Here is a 16993-nt window from a genome sequence, read left to right on the forward strand (position 1 = left end):
GAGGAGCGTCGTCGAGGCGAAGTTTCCCGAAACAAACGGAGGAATAGTTTAGTTTTATAAATGACAGAATATATTTATATGTTTCGAAGTGTGAGACTGAAATCAATAAAGAAAATATACTACCGAGGATATACAGGGTGACAAGAAAAACTTCGGACAAATTTTACTGTCTTTTGGAGCAAAAGTATATGAGCGCAGCCAAATAACTTTCATTCTATTAGATTCTTTACACTTTCATGTAATCATAGGTGAATTTCCAGTTTGATATTATTTCATTATTATTATTATTATTAACAGTTCTTTATTGGAACAATCCAAAAGGCCATCGACCGAATTCCTTCAGCCAGTTTTGTAAATAAAATATGGTAAAAATGGAAAAATATGGAAAAAAATTAATTGCATACAAATGTAAAATAGGAAAAAAAAAATTTAGTTTTTTATGAATAGTGAACTATGAACTATGGTGTTGCGGACAACTTTTGGAGTTCTTCCCATATGGTGTTCGGCGGTGTCTTTCTGTTGGGTCTTCTGTTTGGATCTCTTTCAATGCAGTAGGTTTTCAATATATCAGTATTACTCCGCTTTACCGCGAATTTTTTCCAGAGAATTCTTATTCTTTCTTCAATTGGTATTATCTTAGTCACCCGGTATAACATGCTGTTGGGAGGGTTATACAAGGAGTTCCTGGGGTGTCTCATTTTAGTGATTCCCCTGAGCGATGTGGTCTCTGCGGTACTAAGGATCTTCCTGACAGTTTTATTACTGGTGATGTAGATTGGATGACAGTATTCCAACAGAGGGCGGCATATTGTTTTATAAATATGAGCCGCTGTTTTGGTGCTTATTCCTTTGTCCTTGTAGGTTAAGGATCTAAAATGCTTGCTCCTGTTGATACATTTCTTCTTGTTGTGTATTGTGTGGTTCATCAGAGACAATTTGTGGTCCAGCTCAACACCTAGGTATTTGGCACTATTTTTGCAAGCGATGTTGGAGTTTGCCAGAACCAGTTTAGGCGAGTTCGGAGTAATGTTGTGATGAAATATGACAAACTGCGATTTTTCTGGGTTTATAGGTAGCCTCCATGTGTTGAACCATGTTAATGTCGAATCTAGTAGAAGCTGTAGATTGTCTATTGTTTTTCCAAGAGTTTTGTTGTGACTAATGAGTGTGTGGTCGTCAGCGAATTGCAGCACATACAGGTTTTTGTCAAAGTGCTTGGGATTATGGTTATAGATGTCAAACAAATAAACCTTACTAAGCAGTGTTGCAAGTGGAGAGCCTTGTGGAACACCCTGTTCACTGTGAAATAATGTTGATAAGCAGCCATTCACTCTCACCTGAAAGGTGCGATTCATCAGGTAGGCTCTTATGAGCCAGATTAAGTACGCTGGGCATTCCAACAATTTAAGTTTGTATAGAAGACCTTTATGCCAAATACTATCAAAAGCTTTTGTAATATCCAGGAATAAAGCAGCACTGTGATTTCCCATTAAACGGTTCACCTGAACATTCGAAGTTAATAAAGTTAACGGATGAATGGTTGAATTCCCTTCCTTAAATCCGAATTGATAGTTTGGAATTTTGTGGCTGATTTCCAATTGAACAAGTTTATTTATTAGGTATTTGTTCAAGATGTTTTCCCAAAACAGATAATAGCGTAATTGGACGATAACTTCCCAATGCACGAACTGCAGTATTGGATTTTGGAATCGTGATGATTATTCCGTGTTTCCATTCATTAGGAAAGTAGTGTGTATTGATGCAAAACTCGTAGATTTTGATGAGATATTCGTGTACAGTTGGGTTCAGTTTGCGTAAAAGTTCTTTGGTGATATTGTCGTGTCCTGGTGCTGTGCTTTTTCCTTTGTACATTGTTTCATAATAAAGTTCCTCCTCCAAGCACATCAACTCCATTACCGGCTCACTTCGAAAATAGTCAGTATACCACTTGTTTACATCATCATACTTTTGTTTATCATATTGTGGAGTGCTTTTCTCACTGAAAGTGTCCTTGTAATATTTCGCAAAGATTTCTGCTTTTTCTTCATTTGTTGAATATAAAGTGTTGTTTTCTTCGATTGGTCCAGCATTTCGATTTTCCTTATATCGTGTCAATTTCTTTATTTGTTTCCAATAATCCCTTCCTCTACTATCATTTATTTCATTGCAGACTGCCATCCACTTATGCTCTTTATATTGTTGTATCAGGGTCTGGATGTTTTTGTTAAAGTAATTGATCTCCTTTTTGACTTCAGTACTGGGGCTTCTTAAATAATCTCTATGCATTTTCCTCTTTTTCTTTATTAACTTGATGATGTATGGTGGTAATTCATGTACATAATATTTGGTTCGGAGGTCAGGGCTGTTTTCATGCACTAGAGATGTCAGAATAGAGCTGAATTGGAAAATTTTCTGCTGTGTTATAGGTTCTTTTAAAACTCCATTGACGTAAGTTACTAAATCGTCATTAAGTTTTTCCATGTTACATTTCCTTATATTCTTTCTTGCTGGGTACTCCTGAAGGATTGGTTTGTTCAAATCAATATAAATTTCGATGGCATCATGTTCAGTACCGAGATCAGGGTGTGTTATTATTGACTGTATATTATTCTCCATGTTTCTGGTGTATATCACACGATCAGGGGTAGTATCTGGGTTGTTGGCCATTCTGAATGTTGGAGGTGTATTAGCCATTTTGAACGGAGCTTTCTTTAAAAATTCAGTTATCTGCTTGGCTTTTCTGGGGTTGAGATTAAGATCTCCAATTATCATGGAATATTTGTAGAGGCAAACTTTGTTGAAGATGGTTTGTTCGATAGTAGAATTTGGATGACAATACACCAGAAAAATGTGAAGCTTATCTTCAAGAAAGGGGATGGAAAAGTGAGCTGCCTCGTTCAAAGGGTTGTTCATTTTTGGGGGATTTTCTCTAGTCATCCTTAAACCAGGATGTGTCTGAATTAGACTTCCACCACGAGTATTCTTGTTGACGACTATCCCATTTCTATGTATTATATCCCAGTTTCTATAATTCTTCTTCTTCTTCTTCTTCTTCATTCTTATAGACCTTAAGATCTGTTCATTATGAAGGTCTCCTCAGTGGGTTGCGGCTTCCTGGGAGATTGAACTCCAGCTATCCTTCCACCGTTTTGGCGGTCTCCCTAATGGCCTTCTGCTTGCTGGTTTCCCGTCCTTAGCGATGTATGCTAATCGGTTAGGGTCCATTCTCTCTACGTGGTCTCGCCAATATCTCCTCCTCTTCCTGCCCCATCTCGCTATATCTTCCACTTTACAGAGTGATCTTATATCGCTGTTTTTAACTCTGTCTCTTAGTGTTTTTCCTGCAATAGTTCTGAGAGTTCTCATCTCTGCTGTTCTTAGGATACTCTTTGTTTTATTAGTGTCAGCTCGGGTCTCGATACCATAGGTTAGGATAGGTCTAACACAGGATTTGTATATCCGCACCTTTCCATCGACATGCATATGCTTGTTTGCCCACACAACCTCTCTTAGACAGCCAGATATTACCGAGGCCTTGTTGACCTGTGACTTGATGTCCTCTATCGGATTATGTTCACTGGATATGTCCACTCCCAGGTAGCGGAACTTCATCGTTTGTTCCACTATCTTGTCATCTATAACTATTTTACATCGTGATGGTTCCTTCGAAAATGTCATGCACTTCGTTTTTTCAATAGATATGGACATGTTGAACCTTCTGCCGATCCGATAGAACTTTTGTACCTGTCTCTGTAAGTCGTCCTCTGTTTCTGCCAGAATAACTGCGTCATCCGCAAAGCATACCATGCCGATTGGTTTGCCACTCAATTCTTATTATTATTATTATTATTATTTAATTGATAAGAGCAAAGAAAATCTCTATAAAGCTCATTTTACAGAAAAATATACACACACAAAAACATGATCAGCTATAACTGAATGGAAAAAAAAATAAAGTTCATTCTCGCAAAACCATGTCCAGTCTGGCCTTGAACATATTCACATTCCCCGACATGACCACCTCCCCGGGTAACTGGTTCCAGTGGTGAAACACTCTATTTGGCAGGAAAAACTCTCGGCAGGTGCTTCTGAACAACTCTCTCTTCAGCTTCAGTTCGTGTCCCCTAAGACGATTCTCGCCAGCCAAGGAAAATAGGTGCTTGGTTGAAGTTGAGATGCCATGGAGTGCCTTATAGGTTGTGATAAGGTCACCTCTCAACTGCCTTTGGCTAACTGTCGGTATCTTCATCAAACGAAGACGCTCCTCGTAACTGGGGCGAACACGACCGAAGGGGATCCGGGTTGCTCTACGTTGTACGGACTCCAGTAGATTCCTGTCTCTGATGAGAACAGGATACCAAACACTGCTCGCGAACTCGAGAGTGGGGCGAACAAACGACTTGTACAGCCTACACAATGTAGCCGGGTCAGGTCTTTGGAATGTTTTACCTATGAGGTATAAACTAGTGTTTGCTTTTTTCACCTGATTGGTGATATGGTCACTCCACGATAGGTTCGAGTTCACTAGCACTCCGAGGTCATTGTGCCGGTCGACTTTGCGCAGACTCACTCCATCTAGATGGTAATTTAAACGCGGGTTATTTCTACCGACATGAAGAACCACACACTTCTCCAAATTAAGAGGAAGAAGCCAATCCTGTGTCCACCGGAATATGCTGTTCAGATCTGCCTGTATGCCTAGAGGATTCTGGAGTGGATCGTCGTAGATCTTTGCATCGTCCGCGAAGAAGGAGCAGAAGGATCTAATACAGGATGGAATGTCCGAGATGTAAGCCAAAAATAATATTGGGCCAAGCACGGAACCCTGCGGTACTCCACTTAGAACTGGTTTTCTGGCACTAGATGTTGTACCCACCTTCCCGCTAAACGTACGCCCACATAAGAAGGAGGAAATCCACCGCAGCAGGTCACCACGGATACCAATATGTTGAAGCTTGTGAAGAAGTCGTCCCCTGGGAACCCTGTCAAAAGCACTGCAGAAATCCAAGTAAACAACGTCCACACACCCCCCACGATCAACCATTGCAGTCCAATGTGAGAGGCAACTCAAAAGATTTGATGCGACCGATCTCCCTCGCGTGAACCCATGTTGCTGCTGCGGTATTGTATTGTTGGAGGAGAAATAATCACGCATCTTATCAGCAACAATCGACTCCATAATTTTCGATACAATAGGAACCAGACTTATAGGTCTGTAATTTCGTGGATTGTATCTATCTCCCTTCTTAAAGATAGGTTTAACAGAAGCCGTTTTCCACATCTCTGGTAATTCTCCTGTTATGAAGGATTGTTTCATGAGAATCCGCAACGGATCGACAAGCTGTTCTGCACAGGTTTTAAGCAACTTAGCTGAGATACCGTCTATCCCCGGTGACTTGGAAACATCCAGGGCCAGTAGTTTTTCAAGAATTATATGGTCCTCAAACTCGACATGACTCAATATATCCCCATCCACAGGTGGCCGATCGACCCCTGGCAAAAAGTTATCCTGATCATCAGTAAATGAACTAGAGAATGAACTGGCCAAGATCTCGGCAACTTCTTCTTCTTCCACCGTAATGTTACCATCCTCGTTTCTGAGCTGCGGTGTCCTAACTTTACCAGTAAGGTTCGTTCTTACATATTTATAGAACTTTTTGGGATTACCGGAGCTCGCGATCCTTCCTTCGTATCTTCGCCGTGCCTCTGCTATTTCCCCTCTCAACAAATTGGAAAAAGATCGATGCCTCTCAAAATCAACCCGGCGTCCCGATCGTTTGAATCGCTGCCATATTTTTCTCTTTCGCTTCACCATTCTTTGCAGTCCACAATTGATCCAAGGCTTTAATGGGAAGGAAGTGTGTATACGAGTTTGTGTGTTCTTAGTAATTAGCTCACGTAGCGTAGCCAAAAACACATCCCAGTTCTCCTGAACTTTCTCGTGAAGGAGAAGCCCACACCAATCCACTTCCTCCAGATCACTCGCCAGGTTATCGTAGTTTACGATTTCCCTGGAGACAAAAGTTTTTTTGATCCCGGGTGTATGGGAAAATTGAACATTAAACTCCAACACTGCATGGTCTGATTTGCCGACTGGTGGGTGGTAGTCTATGTCAGCCAAGAGATCCGGACTAGATGTGAAGACCAGATCCAAAGTAGACGGCTGCTGTCCGCTTCTATAACGAGTGGGTTTATCGATAAGTTGTATGAGTTGGGAGTCGTTCAACAGATCTATCATAGGCTGGGCCGATGGCGAAGAAACCTGCGAGTTATAGTGAGGCCACGTCACACCGGGAAGGTTGAAATCACCGACGATTATCAAATTACTGAAGCGAGTGCATAGTTCAGTGAGTTTAGCGAATAATGATACGTTATCCTCATGACACAAATCTGATGGCCTGTAAACAACGCAAACAGCCAAGGAAAGACCGGAACAACTCAGCTGAAGGCACAACATCTCGAATCCAAGGGAGACCTCCTCAACGGACGACACTGTAAAATTCTTAAAGGTTTCATCCAGAAGATAAATGCATACTCCTCCCCCCTTTCTACCCACTCGATCACACCTATACAACGAATAACCAACAATATCAACAAGTTGATCAGGAATAGCGTCGTGGAGCCAGGTTTCACTAACAAGAATACAATCAGGAAGCACAGAATTGACCAAGTTGACGAAATCGTTAAATTTTGCAGAAAGGGAATCTAAATTTGTGTAGAGGAACTTCCAGTCCCCACTGAAGGTGGCTTGTTTTTTGATGGCATTTGTACAATGACCGGGATACCCTTCTGATACTTGATAGTTAAGTCACTCTCACCGCTCTCCAACCTCTCGCTGAGTTTCTTCCTCAAATTATTCAGGTACTCAAGCTGTTTGGGAGTTTTGTCATCTCTAATTTTCAAGTTCCGGTAGGTGGACCCTATGAGACGATTTTTATGTTTGAGTACATTCTTAGCAGTTATTTCACTACCAAACGATACTTTGAGCAGCCTCGTTTTAGAATCCAACACCTTACCAACACGTCCCACGGACGCAGGACATTCGTGGGTCTCGCCTCCAAAAACGATGTTCAATACACCCGAAACTAAGTTTTTGTCCTTCTCGACACGCTCTGCGAAGGTTCCGGTTGGCTCAGGGACACCGGCAATTATTATATTCCGGGATCTATTCATGCGCTCATTCGCTTCTACAACCATCTCCTCGAAAGATTCCGGAGAAACGTTGTTTTCACTGCTTTGATTTTGCAGTGATTCAAATTTCGCATTAAGATCATCTAATTTTTGAGCGAACTCTGATTTTAAAAAAGATATGAGGTCCTTGAGCTTACTGAGGGATTGCATGTTGTTGGAGCAGTTATTGCAGACGATCTTGATGTTGCGTGATTTATGTCGCGTAGTTCTCACGTCGTCAGCCGACGCAAGTCCAACACATGCGACATGCACGTCTGCCTGGCAGCAGTCGCACTGAGTGGTAACCTTATCCTTGCAGGTACCGTGACAATTCGGACATGCGTTCTTCATCTTAACAAATACTGACGAATCGGTGGAAAAATGTAAACAATGATGGACTGACCTTGATTAAATTCTTTTCTTTGTTGCGTTAATCCACTGGAAACGTAAGATCTTTCACAAAATTATGTCACCATACATCCAAAGGACAACTCACTCACAAAAGACAATTTTTTACTGCGAGAATACCAGAAATCAATTCAACTTTCAGGAGATCGATATAAGCGCGTGCATACAATGTCGCTATTTATGTTATGTTTATGTTATGTTATGTTATGTTTATGTTATGTTAGATATTTGTATCCCATCTTCATAGATATTACCTCTCGTATGATTTCATCCATGACAAGATTGAAGAGAAATGGGCTGAGGCTATCTCCTTGCCTAATACCTGCTGGTGTTGGTACATCTTCAGTTGTTTGGTCGTCAACTCTTATTCTTGTTGTATTGTTCATATTCAGATTCCTGATGACGTTTATTATTGCGCCCGATATTCGTTTTTGCCTCAGTATTTCGATAACATGCTGAACTTTTATTCTGTCAAAGGCCTTTGTCAAGTCAATGAAACACACGTATGTGGGATAACTGTACTCGATGGCCTTCTCCTTTACTTGTCTCAAAATGAACAGTGCGTCAGTCGTCGATCTGTTTTTCCTAAATCCCTGTTGCTCATCTCTATTCTCTATGGCACCCTGAAGGATATCTCTGATTATGCTGGTGAACAGTTTCATGCAGGTGCAAAGCAGGCTAATTCCTGTGTAATTCTCCGGGTTGGTTTTTTGTCCCTTTTTGAAGATCGGTATCGTGACGCTTTTTTTCCATTCTGTCCGTATGATAGATGTAACTATTATCTTGTTTAAGAGTTCGGTTAGCTTTTTCGCTAGCTCTTGACCGCCATATTTCAAAAGCTCGTTAGGTATCTCATCCACTCCTGGTGACTTTCGGTTTTTCAGCTTTCTCATCTTCATCTCAACGTCTTCCTGAGCAATCGTCACCTCATCCATCGTCTCCACCTCCAGTGCATCCCCCTGAGATTCCTGGTCATCGCTGCCGTATAGTTTTCTAAAATATGTTTCCCACTCATGTAAAGGAATGTTTTTGGTTTGGATGTACTCGTTTACGGGTTTTCTTCTGTTCTTGAGCATCTTCCAGACTTTTCTTTGTGCTCCATAAATATCACGTTCCATATCGGCGGTGAACCTCTCCCAATGTTCTCCTTTTATTTTCCTGATCTCCATATTTACTCTATTCCTTGTTTCTCTGTATATGGTGTAATTCTCTTCGGTTGAGACACTCTTATAGCGCAGATAACTCCTCTTCTTTTCCTCCGCAAGTACTTTCACTTGATGATTGAACCAGGGCTTGGTGTTATTCCTTGAATTCAGATTAATTTTCCTCTTTCCTACCGCTTCCTCGGCCGCTTCGTGTATGCATCTCCTAATAATATTCCATATACCCTCCACGCTCTCCTGTGGTAACCTCTGCCTGAAGTTTCTGATTTAGCCTACATTCGTACAGGTTTCTGGTGGTATCGTCGTCAAATGATTCCATGTTATATTTTTCGACTATAATTGGTCTCTTCTTCATTTTACGGTGATTTTCCAAAACGAATTTTCCGAGAACTAGGTTGTGATATGTTCCGGTATTGGCAGAGGTAAGGACCCTTACATCCTGTATCTCATCTGGTGTGAAAGATCTATTAGTTATTATATAGTCAATTGTAGACTTTTGTCCTCTAGTGTTGCAAAAGGTGTACTTATGTTGATCCCTGTGTGGAAAATACGAGTTGTTTATTCTCATTTCGTTCCTTGCACAAAAATCATTCAGTAAGTCTCCATTTTCATTTAACACGGATTCATTAAATCGTTGTTTCACTCCATCAATTTCCTCTGATCCTATCCTAGCATTGAAGTCACCAAAAAGTATTATTCTTCCGCTATTGTCAATTTTGTCGATGGTGTTTTGTAGCTCTCTATAGAAAACATCTGATTCTTCTCTTGTCTTCGACATATCCGGTGCGTAGATGCTCACAAGATGTAGATGTCCCCTGGGAAGGATAAGTGTTACCCTTAGTATTCTGTCACTTACGTATTCGATGGTGTCTATTAGATCAACGCATTTTTCATGCAGAAGTATACCAACTCCGGAGTGGGCTCGATCGTGTTTTGGCTTTCCACTATAGCATAAGACATAATTTTCATATTTTATAGTACCCTGACCTTTACGTTTTGTTTCAGAAAGTCCACATATGTCCACCCTATGTCTATTCATCTCTAAAAGGATCTCCTGATCCTTTCCCTTCCATGACGTAATATTCCAGCAGGCTATTCTAGTGATTTTCCGTTTTCGTTTGTTCCTTTTCCGCGCTTGTTTCGTTTCCAAAATCCGTCCGATATCCGAGGCTATACCTTCATTTCTGTGAGCAGTATGTGATTTTACCTTGGGCAGAGAACTAACCTTACCCAAGAACCCTCCTCCTTTATCCGGGCTTGGGACCGGCAGCAACTTCGACTGAACTACTCAATCCGCCCAGTTTCCATCGCTGGCGGTCGGCGGAGTTTCTATTCTATTTTCTATAATTCGTGTTGGTATTTTCTTTTGTTTTTGTTTCAACAAAAAGAGCGCAGTTTATCTCGTGCCTCTCAAGGATATTGTTTATGAGGTGTTTTCTTGGTGTATAGCTGTTGAGGTTGGCGTACATAATCCTAAGTTTCGACATGAACTTGCGTGTTTATACCTCCTCCGATGGGTTGTGTGGGTGAAATAGATGAAGGACTTTCCAGATCGAACATTAGAAGATAAAGCCTGTTTCCTGAAAAATGGGCCACTGTGTCGATTGAGTATTGGTCAACAAATCTTTTCCTAAGTTTGGCAATTAGTTCTTCCCTGTTTGTATTTTTATTTTTGTTCAATTTGTGTATGTATGTGTCGATTATCATGTCATGTATCGTTACGACTGAATGTAATTTTGTGTTTCTCTTTATTTCTTTATCGATTTCCATAGACTTTTTGTTGAGGGGTTTTATTTGGCTATTGGGTATGCCATCTATCGGTTTCGTTGGTCTACGGGGGCATTTTAGCGACCAAGCTGCGTGATCCTCTGAGCCACATGAAACGCACTTTGGAGGAAGTTGGCTGCTACACTTGCTGTGATGATGAGAGCCTTCACATTTGGTGCATTTGATGGGACTGGTGCAATTTTCTCGAGTGTGTTCAAAAGATTGGCAACGGGAACAAGGTTGTGGGATTGGTGCAGGTGGATTGCTAGGATATACTAGGTAATATCTGTTCTTGTAGAATAATCCTTCATTTAGTTCTCTCAAGATGATTTTAAGCAGGGTGTTATAATTCGAATCATCAAGGTTGGTTTATTTGTTGCTCTAGCTTCTGTTATTTATCAATGACCTACCAACTTATCTAAGAAGGAGAATTTTAAGACATTCTCGTGGAAACCGGGCTTTGCTGAGGATGATAAGAATAATTTTGTTCGCTGACGATGCATCTATAGCTGTTTCTGCGAACACATTGGAGGAGTTACAGCGTTTGTGTGAACTTCTGGTCCAGAGCTTTGTGGAATGGTGCCAATTGAATGCTATTATGCTGAATGTCAGCAAGACTGAATTGGTTCATTTCTCACTGACAAATGTTGGTTCTAAAAAATTTGTAATACGTGTTGTAGACACCAGTATTCCTTCGAACGATAGCATCAAGTTCCTCGGTGTTCATATTGATCAACATCTGAAATGGAACACACATGTTGATGCAGTGTGCAAAAAAATTAATTGCTCCTACTATGCAATAGCAAGAATTAAGGATACGCTTCCTGTGAGACACCTTATAAGTGCCTATTATAGCTTGGTGTACAGTCATTTGTGCTATAATATATTGTTATGGGGAAATTCCTCGGAAGTTAACAGGGCCTTCATAATTCAGAAGAGAATACTACGAATGATGTTCGGTGCTGCTCCGCGGTCCTCTTGTAGACTTCTTTTTGTTGAGAAGGGTATCCTCACCTTGGCCTCCATTTTCATTTTGAAATGTCTCATATACATAAAGGAGAATGAGAGTTGTATTAACAAACTTTCTAGTTTTCACTCTCATAACACTAGAAACAAGGAAATAATATCCTATCCGAAACACAAAACTTCTAAGTTTGAGACGTCCCCGATGTATCAAAGTATTAAGCTCTTCAATCATCTTCCACTTAGTGTACAAACCTTAACTCTTAGTAAATATAAGAAAGTTGTCAAGACATTGTTATTAAAAAAAGGGTATTACACGATAAATGAGTACATGTATGATAGTTTAGAAAATTCATTGTAAAATTGATTATTTCATCTATGACGTGTCCTATACATAAAATTGTTATGTCTGGAAGGATCAATAAATTATACTATACTATACTACTATACTATGATACGTTTACAATATCGATGTTCCACCTGCATGCGATGGAGATATTCGCTGATTTCTATTTCTGAAATATCAAGTTCAACCGAACCAACCACTACACTGTATGAAGCATAAAATTCTCTGGTTGTTGTGTTGGTTTTATTTTGGGATGGATGTGTTTTTTTAAAATTCTGAATTTTTTCTTCTGCGACAAGTTTATTGAGGGTAACCACTATTAAGTTTTTATTCTGATTGGTTTTAAGTAGAAATCCTTGTTTTGTTGATAGAATAGAATCTTCTGAGTTTGGATACTCTCCTTCCCATATGTTGGAAAGATCTTTGCGTAGTAAGGATTCAGCAGTTTTTATATAAAATAAGTGCTTATATTGTTTATTAGTAATGTCTTTCATTTTCGCGGAATAGTTTCTTTTGTGGATTACTTTTGTTGATTCAACATTAGTGGCTTGCAGTGTATCTGGAGAATTATTTTGAACGTGTGTGTGAATAATGGAATTCCCTTCTGTTGTTTGATAATTTTTTGTGGGCCTCACATGGGTCCGATAAATGATAGGAGGTGACATTATTGTGTTAGGAATTTCTTGTACAGGCGGAAATTGTTTTTTGTTTGGATTTAGCTGAGTGGGCGAATTTGGATCTCTATTCCTCTTTCTTTTGTGGCGCAGTTTTCTCCATTCTCCATTGTCTTCAATCTCCATTTCAGTGTATTCACCATCACTCGAAGAATTCATCATAAACAGAGATGAAAAATTTCGCTATTTATCAACACCGTTTGCAGACCGTCGTATTTGATATCTGATCGCGACAGATGCTCAACATCGACTGTATTATTTCATTTTGCTGAGTTTTAGAATGTCAAAAAAACGTGGTGCAATTTTGGAGCTGTTTCATCAAGGTAAGCGTCAATGCGAAATTGTTCTTTTGCCCAATGTGCTTCGACAAACCGTGTCCGATGCAATTTGCCGTTTTAACCCTTTCGCTACCTGCGTACACAAATGTGTACAGCTACTACTAAGCGTTTTGAATGCTGTTGTAACGCTAACCAAGAATGATTTAATCTATCTGCTTCCAACGTAGACATTTGTGTATGCATTCAGCATGACGGGGTAATCCATAGTGCCGTTTGAACCGGCAATGCATGAACTGAACTTGAATCTTCACAGACATCTTCGGTTGAAGGTTAGGGCGTGTTACATAGATCACTACGGACAATTTACTATGCATGTCAGATAGCTCCTATGTAGTAGTCAATTTTATTCATAGTTCATGAAAGTTCGTAGTTTGCATTGAAAGTGGAACAAATACAATTTGATTGATATTTTCGTTCGTAATTTTCTTTGAAATTGTGTACACAATTGTGCACTGCAGTAGTACAGTGTTGTAAAATACGTATAACAGCAATTTTTAGATGAGGTTTTTATATTTATTTCATGCATCAGTTTGGCGCTCCATAATGTCAAAATTTAAGCCTCTCACTGAAAAGGAACTATTAGAATGCATGGATAATTTGTCTGATCTCGAAGATATTGATATCCAGGGTGATTTCGAGGACGATGAATGGGAAAATAATGAGACCGTTGCTGATCCACTATCAGAGGACGAAAGTCAAGAAGAAGGGGAGAAAATTAGCATAAATGCTGAAGGAATTGATGCTCAACCTTTACTTCCTACAGTGGGTCCGTCGAAAGTTAAAAGTGGATCGAGTGCTGCCAGAGGGCCGAGAGTAATTGATGCAGGAGACTTTTTAGCTTCTTACGGTTTGACCGCCAAAGCTGATATAAAATGGAAAAAAAAATAATACCTACCAAACACCCCCAATTATGTGGTATTCGCCTACAATTGAAGAAGTAGTAGATTTGGAGAGCCCCACACATTTTTTCGAACAATATTTCACAAATCAACTCATTGAAAGTATGGTTGAAAATACCAACCTGTATGCAGTGCAACAAGGATCCCGTTTTCATCCGACAAATGCAGCGGAGATGAAGGTTTTTGTGGGTATCCACATATTGATGGGCAATATTCGCTACCCAAGGGTACAAAAATATGTATTGGGAGGCGAGATTGGAGGTTCCTTTGATAGCTAATAGTATGCAACGTAATCAATTCTATAAATTGAGGCAACATCTCCATTTTGTTGACAATCTGGAAAAGCCTAATAATAATGACCGTTTTTGGAAGGTTCGACCACTTTTCGATTCTATTCGGAACAAATGTCTGACCCTTCCTCTAGAACTCAGTCTAAGCATAGGTGAACAGATTGTACCATTCAAAGGTAAGCTGGATGTAAAACAATATGTGAAGGGAAAGCCATGCCCTTGGGGAATTAAAATATTTGCACTTTGCGGTGCCAGCGGCCTGTTGTACGATTTCTTATTGTACCAAGGCTCTACTACTGAATTAGACGAAACATTCAAGAAGCATTTGGGATTAGGCGCTGCAGTGGTATGGAAGTTGGCAGAAAGAATTTCGGAAGAAAATATTCAGCTCTATTACCATAACTATTTCTCAAATTACCAACTTCTTCAATGTTTGAGACAAAAACAAATTTGGGCATCCGGAACAGCACGCTTAGATCGTTTCAAAGCACCTCTTTTTTCATCAGATAAAGTGTTGCAAGCAAAAGGTCGCGGGACGTCTGAGGAACTCATCAGTGGAGACGGAGAAGTTATTCTCACCAGATGGTATGACAACAAAGCTGTGAATATGGCTTCCAATTTTATGGGAATTGGCGAAACATATGTCTGCAAAAGGTGGGACAAGAAACAAAAGCAATATGTGTATGTGACAAGACCGAAAGTTGTTCAGCAGTATAATTTGAACATGGGTGGCGTTGATAAGCTCGATTTCCTCGTGTCGCTTTACAGGTCATTCATACGAACCAAGAAGTGGACCCTAAGGATGTTCACGCACGGAATTGATCTAGCATGTGTCAACGCATGGCTTCAATATAGGTCAAAGACCACTGCACTAGGTCTGCCGAAAAAACAAATTTTGGATTTACTGCATTTCAGAGCTTATGTGGGGGAAGCATTGATATTATTATCAAAATCAGGACCAAGGAAAAGGGGGCGACCATCTGTTGTAACTGATGGCGAGCCACAAACAGCTAGATCTTCCACTAGACCAAGACCAGAAGTAAGAACCCTTGACGATATTCGTTTTGATGGAATGAACCATCTACCTGAGGTAGATGAGAAGAGGTAGATGAGAAAAGCTTCGCATCTAGATGTAAAAATGAAAATTGTGCTGGGCGATCACGTACCATGTGTTCCAAATGTAAGATCCATTTATGTCTTACAAGAAAATCGAATTGCTTCATGAAATGAAATTTTAATTTTCAAATTACATATTCGGTAATCAAAAGGTTAAGTAGCTTTGCCATGATGGTCGTCGTCCAGGAAGTTGGAGAAAAAGCACGGTCAATACAATACAATGCTAGCAATTGCAAAATCGTCAAGAAGCTAGACAATCGAAATCCGGGGGTCTCCATGATGAAAATAGCCGGTGATAGCGGTATCAACCGTGAAACAAAAAGTTCAACTCCTCTCGGATGAAAACAAGCGCCTACGACTCCAAAGGTGCCGCCAATTCCTTCGTCTCGCCGCTGGTAAGCAATGGGAACGCATTCTCTTCAAAGACGAGAAGCTTTTCACCATAGAGCAATTCCACATTAACCAAAACTACAGAGTCTGGTCTGCAGAAGCTCCCGGTAATTCGGCCTCCGTAGAACACTATCAAAATCTGCAATCCGTCATTGGTCTGGGGCGGAATTTGCGCCAGCGACAAAACACTCTTGGTATTCGTGGATCAAGGGATCAAAAGCAATCAAAAAGTTTACTTAGCCTCTAGTCGAGGCCGTGGTACTTTCGTGGGCCCAGCATCACTTCAGCAACACGCAATGGACCTTTCAACAGGATTCCGCTCCGGCTCACAAAGCGAAAATGACGCAAGAATGGTGTTAGACCCATTTTCCGAGTTTCATCACATCTACAGAATGGCCGCCCTACTCGCCAGATCGCGACTGGACTACAGCGTGTGGTCGATTTTGGAACTCATGGTGTGTGCTAAACACCACAAATGTTTGCAGTCGCTGAAGTAATCCCTGCGCCGGGAATGGGACCGATTAACGCCTGAGGACCTGCGGCTTATTGCCGAAAATTTCAAAAAGCGTCTGAAGCTATATATCGCCGCCAAAGGAAGCCACGGCGAAACCGCTTGAATATATTATTTCCAAATGTTTATGTCATTATTATTCGTTGTTGTTTTGTTTAATTAATTTTGTTTTACAAAGTTAAATGACAAAAAGTTTGTCCGAGGTTTTTCTTGTCACTCTGTATTTGTAGCAGAGACTCTGTTTGTAGTAACAATTCCATAAGTTGTTCACATAATTGCAATGTTGCCAAACTTATCCAAAAATGTTATTTTTTGAACATTTATTTCAATGAATTCAACGAAATCGTATTCCAATTATTTATGGACTTAGAAAACTTGTGTCTTCCAAGTTAATTTTCATAAAATCAAATTCGAATTGTACAAGCAGAAACTATATTTCTTCTCCGTGTTCTTCGACTCATGACTCATGACGACTCATGACTATTATTGATGGTCTCTGATAACATCCCATGTTACCTATACTTCATTCACTTTTATTTTAGCAGTCGGTTGGCCATGGAAATTCGACACATTTCACTCTGTATAGTACGAAAATGTGGGGTTATGAAGCTTGTCAAAACATTTTTGGATTTTAAATCAACGCTATGTTGCCCGTTCTACGTAAAAGTTTCTGTTATTACGTATTTTATCACAATGTCGAATCTCTTCGGAAAATATGTGACGATCATAATTAAAGTTTATACAAACTGATTGAAGGCATACCAAAAATCTAGTTATTTGCATGGAAAATACAAGAGATCAGTATAATATCAGAATATGCACTAGCTTGAGGAGAGTTAATGTTCGTTATCTTCTTTGGCTAACATCATTTATCGATTTCAAAAATATTAACCCGAAGATGAAATGCATCTGATGCAGTGGTTGGGAATGGGTATCTCACGAAGGAATTAACAGATAA

At 40.0% G+C, this 16993-nt stretch overlaps 2 protein-coding genes across 2 annotated transcripts; one reads left to right on the forward strand and one right to left on the reverse strand.

Annotated features, from left to right (window-relative positions):
• Positions 1-8946: 8946 nt before the first annotated feature.
• LOC123311630 (craniofacial development protein 2-like) lies at positions 8947-9780 on the reverse strand. The gene has a single exon (XM_044895694.1). The coding sequence runs from the start codon at positions 9778-9780 to the stop codon at positions 8947-8949; it is 834 nt and encodes a 277-aa protein (XP_044751629.1).
• Positions 9781-13965: 4185 nt separating this feature from the next.
• On the forward strand, positions 13966-15126 carry LOC123311631 (piggyBac transposable element-derived protein 3-like). The gene has a single exon (XM_044895695.1). It carries the CDS (start codon positions 13966-13968, stop codon positions 15124-15126), a length of 1161 nt encoding a protein of 386 aa, XP_044751630.1.
• Positions 15127-16993: the final 1867 nt, after the last annotated feature.

The sequence above is a fragment of the Coccinella septempunctata genome, chromosome 4 (assembly GCF_907165205.1).
Source record: "Coccinella septempunctata chromosome 4, icCocSept1.1, whole genome shotgun sequence".
NCBI classification, from domain to species: domain Eukaryota; kingdom Metazoa; phylum Arthropoda; class Insecta; order Coleoptera; family Coccinellidae; genus Coccinella; species Coccinella septempunctata.

Coding starts and splice junctions, on each gene's coding strand:
- LOC123311630 (XM_044895694.1), bottom strand. CDS start 9,780: ATGAATAGACATAGGGTGGACATATGTGGACTTTCTGAAACAAAACGT.
- LOC123311631 (XM_044895695.1), top strand. CDS start 13,966: ATGTATTGGGAGGCGAGATTGGAGGTTCCTTTGATAGCTAATAGTATG.